Consider the following 19761-nt stretch of genomic DNA (forward strand, 5'->3'; position numbering starts at 1 on the left):
GTTTAACCATTTGAGCCTATGTTGGTTTACATTGCATTTACTTTCCATTTGATTTCACATATCACCCACAGTCCAAGGGTTTGGGGAGGCTTGCTGTTTGAGGCTAAATGCCGGGGAATAAATCCTTCTTTTACATATCATGTGTATAGTATAAAAATTTCAAGAGGATGATGGATTTGGGAAGGAAATTCAGCTGTTCCTTACGCCTTGGAAAGAACTTGACCAGCTCAACTCTCTTAATGATTATTCGTAGGGCGCCAATGGAATGAAAGGAGAGAAAGGAGACTCCGGATTGCCAGGTCCTCAGGGCCCTTCCGTAAGTCCGCAGGGGCCGAACCCCCATGGCTCCTGGGAAACTCCGCAACGGGCCTATTATTCACCTAGTCCACTCTGTGCCAGATGGCTTCTCAACAGTGGAAAGACCGTGAACGTCTTGGTTTGTCAAACTGCAGAATAAATACCTGTCAGCCTTGTATACAATAAGAGACAAAATGTTTCAGAGGTCTCAGTTAGAAGCAATTTTTCAGAGGACTGCCTAATCCTGGAGAAGAAAAAATCAGTGGTTTTCCCACGACACTTGCGGGCAGAGCTCTGTGAATATAGAACATACGTTCTTTTCTTTTTCTCCAGAGCCCTGTTGTTGCTTAGTGAAGTATTGGAGAATTTAATAGTGGTTGTGGCATTATAGCATTTTTGGTAATCAGTTGCTTCCTTTTCTTTTAATGTGCTTTTGATTTATTCTGGCTTTTGTAGAACAGTTGTATTTTTTTAAGTTTTTTTTTGTTCCCATAAAGGAATTTCTATGCCTAGAGAATCAAACACATCATTTCTTCCCAGTATGCTTCTTGCTCTGCAACTACTAATGGTCTTAGCAGAAACCCAGCAAAAGATTCAAGCCAAACCGCCTTATCTAAATGAAGTAACCAACCCCATGTTTATTGTTTGGACAGATCATAGGCCCACCAGGCCCTCCAGGTCCCCATGGCCCACCCGGCCCCATGGTAAGTCTCCCTTCTCTTCAGAATGCAATCACTTATTTATGAGCATGCTACTAGACAAAACATGAGTGCATTCCTCAAAACAGCCCGTTTATATTTAATACTACTCTCTGTGGAATGGATGGAAAATATGAGGTGCTCTGAGATATACTGACTTTACAGTGTTGTCTTTCACTCCCCCCAAACACGTCTGCTGGGGAGAGATAGAGCAGCTTTTGTGATAGGAAAGTTGGAGACAGACAGATCTTTACCCCGACCTAACAACGTGAACATTGGAAAATCACTCTAGACACTGCTCTAGGCCATTAGTAGCAAAAGAAAATTAATCATGGTAACCATTAATGAATGTTTCTAACCATCTCTGAAGACTAACATCCTTTAATGAAACATCCAGTAAGGACATTTATGAAATAATATGATAAAAAATGAAGCTCACTTCCACAGATGCCATACATTGCTGGGTCTTTTCCTTTGTACTTTTGTGATATTTTAATAGACACAGTGTGTAACTACTGGTGTCCCTCAGCCACCAATGTAGGCAATGACCATGTCCTCGCAGAACTTACGTCCAGTGAGGGAGGCAGCCATTAAACCAGTGTAATTCTCCAAATGTCTAACGACCATTGTATTAAGACTAGAATGTGGGAGGCAGAGAGCTTCCGGTGCCTTTGACTGGGCAGGATGGAAACAAGTCCAGCAGCCTCTGAGGCCCCATTCTTGTCTCTGGTGCCTCAATAAACCACGTCCTCAATCCTGTGGATTAAATGAATAGTAGGTCTCACATCCCCCTACTGTGTTCTAAGGAAGCATCATTGGAACCCTCCGAGCCCCGGAGCGGAGCCCCAGACCCTGCCATCTGTTTCTTACTGTTGTTACTATTTCACCCACAAAACAATGACAATTAACCTTATTTTCTCAACAGCTAAGGAATTTATTAAGAATTAAACAAATGGCATAGTTTTGGGTTTTTTATACTCCCTCAACTTTAAGTGAGAAGATTACATTGAAAAACTCTGTATCCTGTTCATAAGTTAATTCATCATAAAGTTATCATAATTCACCTAAAAGAATTTTAAATCATGACTGAAATGAGATAAGAATACTTGATAAATATCAAACATTTCCTGAAAATGTTTATCTACAACTTCTCGAAAGAGAAAATATTATTCCAATATAGACATATGTAACAAATTTCTAGATATTTGCTAAAGAATTTTCCTACTCTTGTATGATTTCACTGATGGGTATTTAAATACTCCTTTCTCCAATATTTATTTAAATTACTTGAAAAGTTCAAAGCAATTCACAGTAAATTTTAGTTAATTTAGGTTGGCTAATCAGTCTCTACATTTAGATTTTCCATAAAATTCATGGGGAAAGCTCTGATTCATGCAGGCATTATGACTTCCTTTTATTAGTAAACATTTGCTACAATAACCTGGAAGAACTCACCTTTGTAAAAATAAATACGCTCTAAATAATAGTGCTCACCACCCCTGCATTAGAGCCCTCTCCTCTGTGTGGAAGGAGTGAGTCGGCAGGGTTCCGGGCCTGAGTGCTGCCTCCGCGTCTTGTGCTGCTTCCGCGGCCTCAGCACCCGGGTCTAGAACAGTCAGTAATGGAAAGGTTCCCCTCTTCACTGTGTTCACAGTCTGGGGCTTTTCTTTGGAAAATGTCTGTGTTTTAAGTCCTATCACTATTCCATATAAATTCATAGCGTATCACATTTTCCACCCAGATTTTTTTTCCCACCTTCCACCTAGATTTTTTAATGGGGATTTAAGAAACAGGAGCAATGTGGATTTAAGTACAATACTTTTGTTCTATTTTTTCCTTTCATATAACCCCTTTAGGCTCCTCCCTCCCCCTCACAGATATTTATCAGAAAGCATTGCTGTTAATAAACTTCCTACGGCACAGCAATCCAGAAACTGGAAGGAACTTCCACCAGGTACTAGCATCTACTGGCCTGCCTCTAACTGTAGCTCACACAAAAGGATTCTGGTCTTACAGCTCTTTTGTTACTTTGTATAATCACTTCTGCTGGAAAACAGTGAATCAGCTCTTAATTAAAAGCTGTGTTTTTCATTTTCAGGGACCCCACGGACTTCCTGGACCAAAGGTAATCTAACAAATCCCTGGGTTGTTGCATTTCTGCTTCCTTGTTAATCATGGGGTAGCATGACGGAAGCATGTCTGTCCTGTCTTACTTACTTGTCAAGAATGTTGATGATCTTTAAGCCTTTAAGTATCCAGATGTTTAGCTCTCACAACACAGAATGACTTAGAAAAAATTTAAGTGATATCACCTGGAGATGAATTATTCCTCATTTTACCTTTTTTTTCCTTGTCACTGCGTGAATTTCTTAAATCACTAATCATGACAGACTCAAAACTAACCATTTAGAAGTAAATCTGATGAGATTCTCAGACCAGGCTGGATGCTTCCTTATGAGAGTGTGTTTAGTTGTACATTTAGATGTAACGGATACTTCTTGCTTGTCGTATAGTAGCAGTACCTCATCGAAATGCTTTGACTGCCTAGCACCCTGATTCCGTACCCTCCTGGAGGTGACCGATCTCGAATGGAGCGAGGAGGATCAGGCGCACTCTACTGAGGAGATTACATCTCACACTTTGAGACATACACATACACCCCGGGTTAGCAAGAGAGCAGTGGAGAACAGCTCTCCTCCTTAGCATTAGAGCAGCTTGTACTGTGAAGATGGTCTCGCCTATTCTCTGCCTTCGTGTGAACCAAGAGGACATCTTGGAGGATTACAGGGAGCCCTGAAAGACAGTCCCCTTCTTCCAGGGAACGTGTGTGATGATATCTCAGCTCAGTTTTGTCCCTGACAGGCTGTGTCATCTTGGGTAGGTTATTTACCCTGTCTGATCCTTTTTACTCAACTAGGTAACTTACCACATAGGGTTGTGATAGTTTAGTAGCAAAATATCTGGTGCAGTTGTTGATAAGCACCCGATGAATGTCAGTTGTTTTATTTTCTTGTGATTTGATGCTTTGTTCTGAACAGAAAAAATTCATAGTTCACAAGGCTGTTTGAGGTTCACAAGGTTCAAGTACTCTTGAAAGCTCCTCAGTAGTGAGTTGGTACATGTAAATGGTGAGGGGCGAGAGAGCACATGCAGGCAGTGTTGGTCCTAGACATCAGAAGGGCAGCCCACCGTCTCCTCTGAAGGCTCCCTTGGGCTCACCCAGCTCTAGAGATGGAGGAGGCATGGCTCTGACTCCAGAACTCCGAGTTTTCCCTTGGTCAGACAGGTAACTCACCCAAGTGTGGGAGGCGTCCATGCCTCTTTACTCTTTGTAGAGTACCTTACCTTCTATTAAGGCCAGTGAGTAACCGTGTCTCAGAATCATGGGTTATAGTGTGGGGGAAGAGCATTTTTCTGGGGGTCAGAAAAGAGAGCCCATCTATCTGTCGGCTTTGTGGTCTTCGTAGTCATCCAGCTCCTCTGGGCCTCTTTTCCCACTCTTGGCTTCTCCTCGGATGTTAAGGCAACTCAAAGAGCAGCCCAGTCATAAAAACTCAGGTTAAAGCCAGTAAGACCGCATTTTTAATTCCATGAATGATTCAGTATCCCATTACCATTAAATTAATAAATGCCCAAGATTCTTTTGATATGTAAAATGCAATGATTTTGTCTTGCCTGCACTTAACTTTAATTGTACTTAAATCATAGACTTCAGAGAATTTTTATAAAGTTTCAAAGACCTCACAGGCTACCTGTGCTGATTCCTTAATTGTGTAGATGATGAACTATAGGCCCAGGAAATTTAGATTATTTACCTAAATTACACTGCTAATTAAATGGCAGATCTGGGACTGGAATTTAGGTCCCACATTGAAATTTGGTCTTTTTGCCACTGAGTTAGATTGTTTATACATTCAGCTTCTCCATTCCTGACCATTCCTATCAATGCATGATTCCTCACCAAAGAATTTCACAGCCTTCCGAGGAGGCTTTCCTGCTTGTCCGTCATCTCAAGACCACTTGCTGAGAGACCACACACATACAAAACCATGCATCTTAGGTTTAGACCAGTTAACTGAAGTTGGCCATTGAGCCTTGGCCTTCACCTCGCATTAACTCTAGCTCTGTGGCATCCCCAGGATCAAGCTCTACCAGCCAGAGCACTTGGATTTCTCACAGTGGCAGCACTATGACCATCCTATGTTTAGAATCCAAAATTCCACTAGGTTGTGCCCACTTTGTGTCCCCTCTAGAAGTTCAAGTGTATACTATGGTTCTAAAGGCAAGCTATTTCCCAGAATTTCCTGATCAGAAGAATCACCAGGAAGCGTATTAAAAATACACATTTCCTGTTCTACTAAGGTCCAGGTAGCACCCCACAGATTCCATCATCAGACAGACGGGGAAATACCAGCCTCCCACCAGGTAGACCCAGTCTCTCCCCCCTCCCGCCCCACCCAGAAAGACTCTACAGGGCTTTGAGACTACAGTCATCCTTCTTTCAAGTCTCTCAACATTTTTCTTGATGCATTTAATGGCTGTGCTTAAAAGTTGAGATGTGAAGCCTTCAGAACTCTATTTCTCACATGCTGCTGCTGATAGAAAATAGGTGCACTGTATTTTTAGATTTTTTCTTTAAAAGGAAAGAATTGACAAAATTTATCACTTCCCCTGGCTTTCGTCCTGTTACCCTAAGCTAAATGGAAACCTTCTTTATTCTAACATTGGGCAGACGAAATTACCACATATAAGTTCTGTGATCTTCCTATTCTCTTCTGGGATTGGCTATTTGCTGTCTCCTCTATTGATTAATCTGTGTAGGGACCTGACTTGGCAATGTCGGTGAATGAGGACTCACTTAATGGCATTACTTCAAACATCAGCTGCTATATTTTTAGCTCATTCCCCTGGGCAAAATGCTTAAAGGCTTAAAATGTCTGTATGTAACACTGTCCTGCATATTCCAGTTTTCCATAGCAGCCGAGTAGGTTTTTTATTGCTGAATCTCCTTCAGCATCCTCCCCTCTGAGTGTCTTTGATTCGCTTGGTCAGAACAGTCTGTGGTAGCACCCATTTCCTTGATACACAACTGAAAACTTGAGGACCTCAGTTATACGCAGATATATTTTGATGGTAAAGAGCACACTCTCTAGGCAGTTTGGTTTCCTAGAATATTATTTGTCAATTTCAGCTTGTTAGCTTTGTAGTGTTTTAAAAAATTAATACTGACCCTGATACAAGACAAAACTAGCCTGACTCCGCTGTTTCCTAAAACTGGAATCTGCAACCATTTCAGAGACTGGCTCTCTTCTCTCACAGTTGAAACGCCCATGATAGCAACCAAAACTGGCATTTGCTTTTGCATTTAGGGTGAACCAGGGTTAAATGGTGTTAAAGGATTGAAGGGTGAACCAGGTCAAAAGGGTGACAGAGGACCCCTTGGTCTTCCAGTAAGTAAAGACAATTTTCCATTTCAGTGCACATCTCAGACTTTCCTTCCTACCTTAAGTAACAACTCTGGTTTACTCAGTGACTACCTTATAGTTGAGATTTCTGTAACTGGAGAATGCCTTGTGCTAGTGCAGAGCTCAGCCCAGGTTTGCTTTCTGACGCCTGCTCCCTGTCAGAGGAAGCCCCCATAGAGCACCACGCCGTAAGTGTTCCGCCCTTCAGTTGCGCACATGCCAACCTTCCTCTGCGAAAGCTGGCAATTCTTCTTGCATCAGTCTCCTCTTTAAAAATGCATTGTGCTGATAATTTCTCCAAACATTTTCATAATTTAGTGCATTTTAAATTATTCTTCCATTTTTTTTCTCCTTCAACACCCAAAGTGTAGTCCTTTGTTGGTGGCAGGTATGCCGTTGGCCCTTGTCGATGGCCTGAGGTCGGGGCTGTGGCTCCTCTCATTAATCAGTCACACTGTGGTCTAAATGTTGTGTGTTGTTTGTTTTGGAAACACTCTCCTATGAGATTATTGTGGCACTAGTGGGGAGGACAAAAAAGTGCCAGTCTCCTTTCCACAACAACTAAAGAGAGATTTTTTGTAAAATGTTCATTGGATATGAGGCTTTCTTTTTGAGCTTCTACTACCATGTCTATTCAGTAAATGCTGGTAAAAGTCAATTAAAAACTATAGGTTACATTATTAAAATAGGACATAAAATTGGTAGCAGGAAATAGTTACACACATTTTACACATAAAAAATTGATGGCCGCTTATTTTATTAAGATACCATATCTTAAGTACTAAGGCATTCTACTTAATAACCAGCGCCTTATATAAACCAGGCATGCGGGAGATACTCAATATATATTCACTTATGGAGTGAGTGATATAAGCCTTGTATTAGAGCATAGGTTCACTCATACCAGTTAGATCAATGGACATCAGACATCAAAGCTCTATAACATATGTAAGTCATTAAACAACATTGCAGGTAAATATATTATCAGTGCAAAAATTTTACCAACTCCCTATTGATTTTTAAATGTTGTAATAGTGATGACTCTAAAAAAAAGTACCAAAAGGCAAAGAAAATTGGATTTCTATTTCATTTTAACCCTTAATCTGATTTTTTACAAGTTTGCCCTAATTTTAAATTCAGGGCTAGTACAAAGTTTCATACAACATTTAACAGAACTCTACAGATCCTAGCATTAAAGAAGCATCAACACACCATTCAAAAATGTTTAATCATTGCTAACTAAAGATGCATTTTGCAGTTATAGTCTGACTCAGGGTTATGAAGAAGGAATTATCAAAATGGAATAAAAATTACTCAAAATATATATGGTGCAGCATCATTGGTAGAGTTTACAGTTAGAAGAGATGTTTTCCCTTCATTTTGTTTCATTGAGTACATCTCAAGCACAAAATGGGAAAATAGTTCCGCAACCTTGCCTAGAGAATTATAGGGCGAGTGCATTATCTTTCCTAAATACTCACTGATTATTAGATCATCGATATTTTTAAATGACTATAAGTAAATATTTAAGCTTTTGATATATAAAAGCCATATCAAGGAAGTAATTGTGCTTATTCTTGAAATAAGCATTGACAATGTCATCTTTCAGTCATGCACCAGGCACAGCCCCGAGCCCACAGTGCAGAGCAGCGCACGCCCCCTGGGCACAGCATTGGGTTTTAAAGTGCTTCCCCGTCACACTTTGACGCAACGTTTATTTGAAGTGAACTGAGGAACAGTTGTGTTTGCGGTGGTTATTTTTTACTGGGACTCGTGGACCATTTCTGGCTTTTTCCTGTTCCTAGAAGTCCCTCTAGCGGTGGCTACTGTGAACACAGTTAGGGACAAACCAGAAAATGTTGACCATTGTTCATGTAAAATCCAGACTCATGTGGCAGGTTCAAGGTCTGCATTTATTATTCATAAATGCTTTTTTAACCAGCAAAACTAGAGCTCTTTTTTTCTCCTCTGAAACTATAATCTTGAATGATTATTATAATGATCCCTTTCTTAGGAGATTGGCCATTATTTTCCCCTCAGAACTTAAAGAAAAATATTGCGGATAGTACAGTCTTTGGGAAATGAATTTCATATGGATGTCAGCAGCCTGTGCGAGTTACTAATTGCCTACTTTAAAGTCCACTCCATAAATCTCATTTGCTTGATTTCTAAATAAGAATTTGTTAAATGAAATTGTCATTAAAATGCCATCGTCCGTGGGGGTGTTTATTGTCCTGTGTTTTGTTTTTTTTTTTAACTAACAATTTGTAGCAATGTGGTATTCAGCCCAGAGCCCTGTGCCTGGGTATTGTGTTGTTTGAAGTTTTACACTTGTTCATTGGTACCTCATACTAATCTCTGTTCTTGTCATTCGTGTTACACCCTCCAACCCTGCTACCACCAAATCACACAGGGAGCATCTGGCTTAGACGGAAAGCCAGGAGCCCGGGTGAGTCAGTGCCTCGTCTTGCTCCAGCGCGTTTGTGGCTATGAATTCTGTGCTTCAGGACAGACCCTTTTCGCTCCTGTGCTCTCATTCAAAGATGAGGGTGCAGGGTGCCTAGGACTGGGGTGAAACGTGAAGGTGGACAAGGTTAGAGGCAGAAAAGGGAACGGTGAACAGGGCCCGGGCTGCAGCTCCATGAGTCACACAGCCTTGCCTGCAGAGCACGGAATTCAGGTTTGGACGGCCTGCTAGGTGAAAAGAATGTCTGCTCTAACTGGCCTTGCCATCTCGGATCCTGACAGATGTTTCCATAACCGATGGACATTTCCTGTAATTTCATGAGAGAGGCCCTCTGAAGGGATTAAAATCATGTGAATTTATTTTAACTTGCTTTTCCTTTTATGTTTATGTTTATATTAGAAATGTAACTTCTTCATTGGAACTAACTTTCAAATCTTTGTTCATCAAAATGACTTGTCTGTCTTCTGTCATTTTGTCTCTTTTCTTTGGCTCTTAACAGCTCCATCTCTTAAATTTCAGCCACAGATACTCAGTAGTCACAAGTCTTCTGGAGGTGAACACTGAGTTCAGAGAGTAAAAGATCAGTTTAAGTTGATGAGAATTCACCTACATTAGAGTGAATGTAAAACCCTGAATTATTCCATACCACAAGGCTCTATCAGAATAAACAAGAATGGAAGAGAAGTAAAGAACACTACAAAAACTTGTTCTGAATAGTTTCCTTTGCAAAATCGGTAATAAATTCTTTGCAAGTCTAAGTATAGTCTTCCAGAAAATGAGAGAGTATATTGAAGTCCTTGCTACAGTTTTAAGAATCAAAAAAGAAACTCCAGCTCTTTGGTTCTAAAACCCTTCTTGAGGCTTTCGCCTTCAGGCAGTCGTTGTTTTTCCTGGACCTCCGCGTTCCTGTGTTCATTCAGATGTCATCTCATCTGCCACAGAAATCCTGATCCTAAAGCAGGGGGCCAGAAGGCAATGATGCCGTGAAAGCATCAGCTGCCTGGTTTATGCCTCGTAAGCCTGGTGACTTCAGCCACCACAACAGAACCTGCGAGAATAATTCCTTCCCTCTGAGCCCCCCACTGCTCCCAGCAGAGCTGAAGAAAGTTGGGTTTGAACGCTGTTCTCATTTATTTAATTCTTTTCTACTGTGTAACTGTTCAAGCCTCTTAAGCAGCTGAACACAAGGCTTCAGAGCATCAGTAGCCAAAGAAGTGGGAGTGATGTTGGGGTGGAGAATGAATGCCAAGTGGAGGTGATAGGAAGGAACACAATTGCTTTTTTAAAAAGATTATGGGGGCAAAGTGAAGAGGTTCCATTTAGTCAGGGGGGGGATATATAATTAACCATGATATACAGCTTGTGTGTGTGCCCTTCATTGAAATGTACAGTTATATCATTCATCCCTTCTGTGTGAGTTTTTTGAAAACTACTGGCCTGAAAGAATTGAGTATAAAGCACTTTGCAAGATGAGTTGTCCTACTGACATTCTTAGGCGTTATTCACCCAGGAAAGGTCCAGGATAAATTACAGCTGCCTTTCTCCTAGCCCTTGGAATATGTCTCATATTGTCTTATTTTTATCTTTCTTTTAGGGTACCGATGGCCCAATGGGACCCCATGGCCCAGCAGGTCCCAAAGGAGAAAGAGTAAGTTGCCCCCTGAGGTTTCTAAGCTGTGACCTTGATAAAGCATTGCCTTTTCATTTTATTTGGACTGAAATGTTTGTTTCCCAGGAGAAACAAAGAGCCATCTAATATTCAATGAAAATAGGTATCCTCTTAAGTTCTATTCAGAGCCATCACACTGAGAGAACAGCAGTGTATTAATGTGGAATGTGGTGGTCTTATAGAAAACAATGCATACATTTACATAGCTTAATAAATAGCTCAGACCATTTCTTCTGAACCCATAAGGAAGATATTTTTACTTGGCTTTAATCCAATAAATAGAAGTCAATGGGGCTAAAATTTCCAGGACTACGTATTCTGGCTGATAATCTTTCATATAAAGCTACTGTATTCACGGAGTAAGTCATAACTTTTTTTAAAGAAAATGACAAATCCTAAGTATTCTCCTCCACACAGTTACACATGTTCCTGTTTACCAAAAAAAAAAAAGAAGAGGAAGAAGAAGAAGAAAAAGGAGAAAGAAAGAATAGCCTGTCTTTCTTTAGCCATACGGAAATAATTTCAGTGCATTATAAAACAAAAACCTTTCACTAACCTCTATTGCTAGGCCATGTTTCTGTATCCTTGGGAAAAAAAGACAGAGCAGAAGATAAATATCCGACACAGAAAAATGTGCTGCCGCCTCAGCAGCTGGTCGTCTGTCTGGAACCTCTCTCCCTCCTTCCCCATCTTCTCCCACATCTTCTTTGCCTCACGTTGGAAGACTTAGCAGTATCTGTGTGTCTGAGTGGAACGGCCTCACCAGTTTCCTCACCATCCAGGATGGGATGTAAAGAAAGGATCCTCGTAGTGAAGGCTTCAAAATGTTGGAATAATTCATTGTTCAAGTTTCTGGTTTTTCAAAGCTAGATGGAGTTTCATCCATCTGTGCTAATTTGCTTTAAAATAGAGGGCTCACCTAGTGATTTCCTTGGCATACACCCGAATTCCATGTTCTATAAATTGAATTCACTCACTTGGTAAATATTTATCACATGTTATGATGTATACAACTTCTAGTGGGAAAGAGAAACATTCTCCTCCCTTTTCTGTAAAGTCTATTTTGCTCCAGTGAATTAAATAGCATTGTAATCAATTCCTCATCTATAATCTTTTACTAATATATATATTTATTCAGTGCTATAAAGGAAACAGCTGTTTGCCCTGATCTGGAAGAGTTTACAACCTAATTGCACAGGAAAAAAAAAATCTGCTCAAAAACCCCACCCCCAAACAGATAATGAGGCCAAAGTGAACGCAAATAGGTACAGGCAGCATGTACAGCAATGCGGAAGGCTGGCTTGGTCTGAGAGTGCTTCTAGAAGGAGGGGAGTCTTGAGGGAACGTATAATCTCATCTTTACTTGGTCTTATTTCTAAGAGCAAGTCAATGACTTAGGAAGATCATCATAATTAAAAATATTTGAAAGCGAAGGGTCTCCAGAGCCAAACCATTCAAGCATTGTATCAAGAAATTCAGTGCATTTACTAAAAATGGAGCAGCAAATCTCAAGTAATCTTTTGGCAGAATGCCCTGGGGCTCAAGAGGGCTTACCATTTGGTAAATCAGCTGCTACTTCCGATAACTCCACAGCCTCACGAGAGTATCAGGTGTCGGCCCTGGGGCAGCATGAACCAGGAGAGCAGATGGAATCTCTAAGAATTCTGGATGGCCTCGTTTGAGTCAGATGGTGTGCAGTGTGAAGTGTTACACTTGTGTTTACTCGGCACGTTAACTCTCTTAGCTGGACCACGCATCGGTGCTCTCTAAGTGCCCCTCACCCGAAGTGCCGAACTGGAGTGCGGTTCTCAGGGGCCGTTGATTGAGGCGCCACCTGGACTTTCTTGAAAAGTTTCCCATTTTAAAGTGGGAGGAACCAGGAAAGGGGGCCATTCTAGAACAACCCCTGAGTGTAGACATGCAAATTAAAGAGCCTGAATAACATTAGACCAGCGAAAGGAAACCAGGCACTTGACAGGCCATTTTATCCAGAAACGGTCAAACACAGGATGGACACCATTAGTGTTGAGCTCTTCAAGCATCTGCTGGTTCCTACCTCCAGTTGGTTTCCTCATCTGGCCTTGTAACTGCCCAGGAACTGTGCAGAGGATGTTAAATTTGAGAGGTTCAAAGGGTTTTAGAATTATTTAATCCAGGAAAAGGAGTTGCACGTTCCAATCCCCGTGTCAATATTTCACTCCTGAAAGTTTTCAAGCTGGGACCATTAGGATGCTTTTAGTTCTAAGTGACAGAACTTGAGCTCAAATGCCTTAAACACTAAAGACATTTACTGTTTCATGTAACAAAATGTTCAAAGGAGGGACTCTCAACTTTGCTTCTGCGCTCTTTCCACGTGCTGCCTTTGTCTTCTGACCGCTGGCACGTTGGTGACAGTGGCTGTACACCCCGCTCCCGGAGGGCAGGGCAGAGGGCACCAAGAGCCCTCCTCCTCCTGGCCTCGAGCGAGGAGCCCTCCCCACGGCTCCCCAGCTGATGCCTCCCACACCGTGTGTCAGCTTCTGAAGTCCCCACTGGTGAAGGAAATGGGATGGTCATTGTTAGCTTAAAGCCATTGTTTGGGGTGGGCCTTTCTATCAGAGAAGTTCCAAAGACAAATGTTTTGGTGACAGCTTAATTCAAATAAGCCATGGTATGTTCATTTTTAAAACAAAATAAAGCCATTGTATTCAATCAAAGCAGGGAATAGGTATATAAGTATAATCTGTGGAGATTTTTTCAAATTAAATCTACTCTAATCTGTCCAGTTTTTTAAACTAGATCTCCTCCAGGTTATAAGAGCCCTCCTTCAGACCCCCACCTCCCCTACTCCCACACACATCCACCACCACCCTTTAAAGACCATAAGGAGCACTGCCAGTTCAAGGTGAAATAACTTTACTTTGAATTAAGTGATCTTTGAGTGGCCAAGCCCTTTTTAATTAAACAATTGCATAATAATGATAGCTACTATGTATGGGACATATTATTTGGCAACAATAAATTTCATATTTTATCATCACATTTGTCTTCAGAAAAATTCTTTTTACAGCCATTGAAATTCAGGCACAGAAAAGTTAACAAAGTTACCTAACGCCCTGTGACCAGTGAGTGGCAGAACTGGAATTCAAATTTCAACGTTGTCCCCAAAGCCGGGACTTTCCTGAAGTCAACTGCTGCTCCTTCAGTGATGAACATAAAGTTCAAAACCACGTATCATGTTTGTTTGCAGTCATCTTTCTATTCTTTATATGCTTCTAGGTGGCAGTGCCAACTTGACCCACCGATTCCTAAAGTTAGATTAAAGAAAAATGGTAGCCGAGACTTGAAATGTGCTCCGAAAAGAATCTGGAGCCCAGAGAAACACAACATACTCAGGCCTTCACGCACAGTTATTAGGTTGGCATTTTACCCATGGAAAAAAATTGCTAACCGTTAAACTTCTTCAGGGGTGTGATCAAAGAAGGTGGCAACATTTTCTGTTTGGCTGCTCATGTAAACAGCATGCGGCTGCTGAAGTGTTCATGCTCAATCCTGACAGACACATGAATGTCAGAGATGGTGGTGGAGGGGGACTCTGCCTGAAATGCAGAACACGTCTTTCTGTCATCACAGTTATATTTCACAATCATGGGGCCTCCGGTTGCATTTATTCTTCAGAAGCACTCAGGATTGACATTTAACCAAGGCACGCTATTCTACTTAAATAGGCACGTGGAGAGAGAGCCATGAAGGTTACCAGGCACTTAGTAGACGATAATAACAGTTTTTAAACCCTCTTTCTTTAAGAAAAGAAGCTGAACAGGTACATGGTTATAGTCATGTGATTTGATTTATTAATTAACAGATATTTACTGATGTTCCAGACACTACCGTAGGCCATGGGTGTGTCGCAGGGAACAAGCCAGAGGCCCTGGCACCCGAGTGTGAATATCCCAGTAACGAGCTCGGTGAAGAATACTCAGGTTATAACCTGCGTATGTCTCCCTGCGTGTGCCGTGTGAGCTCCGGAAAGCCTGGGTGGTCAGGGAAGGCCTCGCTGAGAAAGAGACATTTTATTCATATAGTTTTAAAAAGGTAGTAACTGAAAGTAATTAATAACAATAAATGTTTCACACTATTATAACCCAAGTATAGCATCCTAGGCATGCTGGTCCTTTTGCAAAACCAGCCCCTCTTTCCAAGGTGACTTAGTGAAACAGTCTAATGTAGATGACTTTTACTGTATCATCGGCAGCGACTCTGAAAGAGCCTGAATCTTCGGCATTTCGATAGACTGACACTTCAAATAGAGGCTTTTTATACACAGGCCTTTAGGGCGCATGTGTGGATATTGGTGTTTGGGTATGGTATGAACTTTCTGCCTTTCATTTTAGGGTGAAAGAGGAGCTGTGGGGGAGCCGGGACCCAGAGGACCCTATGGTCTGCCTGTGAGTTCTCCGTCTTTGTGCGCCTCCCCCTTCACTGCACAATCACCTGTCACTGGCATGGTTAACCCTCCCCTCACAGGGCCAATTAATCACCTTACAGGGGCAACGAGCAGCCCACTAATTCTCTGCAACCCTGATGTCACCATGTCCCCCAGAGAGGGGTCATACTCGTATGGCATTCTCCCACTCACATGCACACGCACACCCCTGCCCTTCACAAGACTAAGATCAGAGCTTGTCCTTGAGACAAACAGGTCTGACCTAAAGGCAGGAGGCCCAGTGTCTGAGGCCACCGTCCCTGGGCCGCCTGACTGCTCAGCCCTAACCGGCACTTCTTCGGGAGGTCACTCTACCGAAAGGGGCTGTACGAGCTTTATTGAAACAACTTCCTACAGACTTGGCCTCTCATAGGTTACCCACTGAGACTGCTCTTACAAAGAAAAGTTAATTCTCAAATTGATGTTTATGACGACTTTGATGTCTCTGGTCCCTTTAAGTCACTGTGATGGCCATGGATCTTTGGAACATGGAATGTGGAGAGTGTTCTGTCTTCTAAATAGTCTCAATTACACAGACTTCTAATTGAGGTCTCAGGTCTGCTCCAGGACACTATCTTTCAGATACTCGTAAATGATTCCATGCGGTAGAGAAGGACTACAGTAGAAGTGGATGCTGTATTGAGGTTTATGCTCTGTACCTTCCACATACCTTGTACTTCCAGTTTTTACAGAGTAACAGAATAAATCATGATTACTTCAATGCTAAAAGAGAGGCTGATTTTAAAATAGACTTCAGGCGAAGGCTGATTCTGAAATAGATTTCAGCTGACAAAGCTAAAGCACCTTCTCAGTGACTCTGGGTGAACCGTTGCTGACAGGGTCACCGCCCTGGGAGTGTAGGTGCCGTCCCAGCACGACAGTTGTGTGACTCCTCTCATGTCTGGGGATCGTGCGTTTGCAGAGCTTGCTTGAAAACAGTGCTCGAGGTGTGACCCTCACACCCCCAGTATTTGCAGACAAGGTGCACATGTAGCCAAATTCAAACTGGATTTAACAATCATTTTGCCACCTTTTTAACTCATTCACAAGCTAACTACTAAGTTATCAAACTCAAGCAGCAATGACTTGCATACTTCATTAGCACTGGTGTGTTTTTAAATCAACTAAACTATTTTCACCTTTCTCCTGGATTGATCACTTAGATACCAAGCATTCAACTACAGCAAAATAACAAACTATTTAACCTGATATATAAGAAAAACTTTTCATGACTTTAACAGCAACATTAACAGTCGCTTCACTTGATTTAGTGAAAGAAATGTGTATTACTAATCAATAGAGAATCTTTTTCACCTTTTTGCAGTAGCTCTAATACTAGTGTTGCATGTCCAGGCGGCCTTCAATAGAACAATAACCTGTCCCTGAAACCTAGGAACACTAATGTAGCTACTGTGGTTCTTTGGCAGGGGAAAGATGGAGAGCCTGGTCTTGATGTAAGTAATACGTGCGATGAACATCTTCCTATCATAGTGGATGCTGATGGTCTCCATCGTCAATAACAGCGAGAATACTTCTTATTGTTTCAGTGCACATAGTGATGCATACACTCTCCAGTGCTATGCATATAGACAGCAACATAAAATACACCAGAAGTATTTGCATAAGTTAAACATAAAAGAAAAAAACAATGATCTAATATAAAATTAATAACAGACAGTTGATACTGCCACTTAAAAATACTTTCCCAAACTAGGGACACTCTCAACATTTGCAGTTGAACCACTAATTTTAAAATATGCATAAAATTGAGGTGCCTTTCACACACCACCCTTAGGTAATGGTGTATTATATCTATTGTCAAAGCTCTAATGCAGTAATTTTTTTTCCCTTTAGCATAAAGCCCATCTATATCTTATAGTTCTATAAATATAGAGAATCTCAAAAGTAAATGCCTCTTAAGATGAACACTACTTGTCCCGTATTGTGGGAATAATAACAATAGCAAAAATTATACTAGTTACTGTTTATTGAGCACCTGGTGTGTGCAGACATAGTTCTGGCACTTTATACTGTTGCATTTAATAGTGACACCCACGGTTGTGTAGTAGATATCTCGGACCCCATTTTACAGACAAGGCACTAACGCGCTGAGGTAAGTGATGTGCATAAGGCCACACGGAGCAGTAAACTTGCCAGGATCCAAACTTGGACCCTGAAGGTCCCTCCACTGGACATTTCCTGGGAAGAACGCTATAGTATGTAGATGATCGACGTGTTAGTTAGTAAACTATTATTTCTAAGTTCTACTTTACCTAAGTTTTGAGTTTGTTGGGCTTGCCATTTTTCTTTATATCTTTGTTGAGAAACGTGAAGTTTTACATTTATTTTTTTGAGTTTGGTCTTGCCACAGTGACATCAGCAGATCTCCTTGGTTTGCTTTTTATCCTGCAGGGCTTCCCTGGTCCACGCGGCGAGAAGGGTGACCTAGGAGAAAAGGGAGAAAAGGTGACCCCTCCGTCCCAGCATGTGCCTGCTTGGTTTTTCTCATGCTGTCTGCTTTGCTGTTCAACCTGTGTGATCATTTCCTACATTAAATCTCTCTCCATCCTGTGCTCCAGAAGCAGGCCGCTACTTGATCTAAGGCATCAGGTCTTCACAGTGGAATGGAGAAGGCTATACCACTAAACATAAGAACACTAACTAGTATAGCAGAAAAACAGTATAATCCCCAGAGAGCCAGGCTACAATTTTTCAACTACCTGACACCAATGTGTTGAAAGATGTAATGTTCAAGGACTCTTGAAATGAAAAAAAAAGCATTTATTACACATTAACCAAAAATGAAATGGCACAAATCTGTAGTGGTTTTCTGGCAGAGTTCACCGAACATTGTAAAGCCCACACGTCAATTATCCTCACAATGTTTCCCATGAAGAAACAGAAGTTAGGTTCTGTATCTGGATTTTTGTGGTTGTTGTTGGAAAATAGAAGCAGTGTGACTGATAAACCCCAATGAACGCAGTAGGCAGGGGCCAGGACTTGCCGCTGTTGCTGCTGCAGATGTTTCTAATGAAGGTGCTGGTGTGTTTTACTGTTTCAGTTCTGTCTCAGGACCATCAGCTCCAGGGTAGGTAGGAGCCAAAATCAGACAAAATGGTTTCATGTCTGAAAGTAAAAGTTAGATTATGGATTTTCAAAATCACTTTTTTCTTTCACCTCCCCTTTGCTTAGGCCTTTGAAGAGTAATTTTTTTACACCGGACACAGCAAAAGAAGCAAACAAAAACTGAGCACCTCCACAGAACAGTGATAATCATAAAATGGCTGAAATTATACTTTCACAGTTCAAATTTAAACCAGTTCTATTTCCCCGATTCAATCATGTCCTGATCTACTAAACAGCACACTGTTTTCTTCAACGGTGAAGTTTTCAAAACTTCATTGTTAATTTTCATTAACAGCGAAGTTCACAGCTGTTGAAAACGAGGGCTGAGTGAGAATAGTCAAAGAAGGGACGGTCTGAAGGCCGCCCTGTGCGCCACAGCCGTTACCTTCTGCCCGTACGCGAGCTCCTGTGCGAGCTCCTGTAACAGCACCTCCACTACTGTCGTCATCAACATCATTGCATCTATTGAGTAGTCGGTGTGTTTCCAAAAGCTTGGCACAGGTTAAGTTTTTTAATCCTGATAACAACCTGAGGTTGGTGCTATTTTTTTTATGCCGATTTCACAGACAAAAAAAACTGAGGCAATTTTTTTTTATTCTTAATAATAAATTCTAACTATAAAATATAAATGTTTAGAGAGAAATCATGTATTTTGGCTCAAGGCAATTGTGCTGTAGAGATTATAGACTTTATATTTACCTAATGGGTTGTGTGAGTCTAAAACCTTACTCAAAAACATGTCACTATTATTTGAATATTCATTTCTAGTGCTCTTTTAAACAAAGAGGAAATTACCAGGATCGTAACTTACAAAAACACTAAGCTGCAAATTTAACCCTCAGAGTAACGTTAATCACCCATATGAAACATTTCCATGTTTCACATTTCATACGTAGAAGTTTTATGTTTAGGAAAATTACATTCGAGATGTGAACACTTCATGTTCATACATCACTCTTTGACATGGGAGATAAATATAGAGGAGCCCTCACGTGCTCACTCCCACGAAGACAGATGGTTTTGTGTTACATAGGGCGTCTCTAACTGTTACAAAACTATGCTGATTAGCAATAACACTGATATTATTCTTTGCTTATAATACTGTCTGTTATCCACAAAGTTTACCAAATCATATTACTGAAAAATTATTCCTATAGCCAGTCCACTCAACATTCAGATGACAATGCTCTTCTGTTGAATTGTTAATATGAGTTGGTTTACCAAACAATGAAGTGAATTCTAAATTAACAACACCTCACGCACCTGGTGTCAGTCACACCCACGTGGAGAAGAGTCCACTTCATCCTGAAAGAGCTCAGTTTCATGTCATGGCCCTGAACTTATTTGCTGAGGAAGGATGTTTATACATCTTGCGTGAGTGGGCACTTTCCTCCTGAATGTGCCTCGCATCCTCCTCCAGTCGCACCTGCCGCCATTTCACCCTGGCTTCTCAGGTCTTTGTCTTAATCAGGATCAACAGAACCACACAGAATTTCTCCTTTCCTAGTATAAAAGAAGCCCAAGGGTTTCTGATTCCGAGCCTTCTGATGCAGTCTTTTTGGCACACAGGAGAT

The 19761-nt window shown here is 41.3% G+C and overlaps 1 protein-coding gene across 1 annotated transcript in view; it reads left to right on the forward strand.

Moving 5' to 3' along the window:
* COL25A1 (collagen type XXV alpha 1 chain) overlaps positions 1-17616 on the forward strand; it is a 483313-nt gene extending 465697 nt beyond the window's left edge. Inside the window, 9 exon segments of the mRNA XM_037031923.1 lie at positions 254-316; positions 951-1001; positions 3094-3120; positions 6365-6445; positions 8874-8909; positions 10522-10575; positions 14970-15023; positions 17474-17549; positions 17552-17616. Of these exon segments, the coding sequence (XP_036887818.1) occupies positions 254-316; positions 951-1001; positions 3094-3120; positions 6365-6445; positions 8874-8909; positions 10522-10575; positions 14970-15023; positions 17474-17549; positions 17552-17616 (507 nt within the window).
* Positions 17617-19761: the final 2145 nt, after the last annotated feature.

Source organism: Sturnira hondurensis, unplaced genomic scaffold (genome assembly GCF_014824575.4).
Source record: "Sturnira hondurensis isolate 20B ecotype Veracruz unplaced genomic scaffold, ASM1482457v3 Scaffold0021214, whole genome shotgun sequence".
NCBI lineage: Eukaryota > Metazoa > Chordata > Mammalia > Chiroptera > Phyllostomidae > Sturnira > Sturnira hondurensis.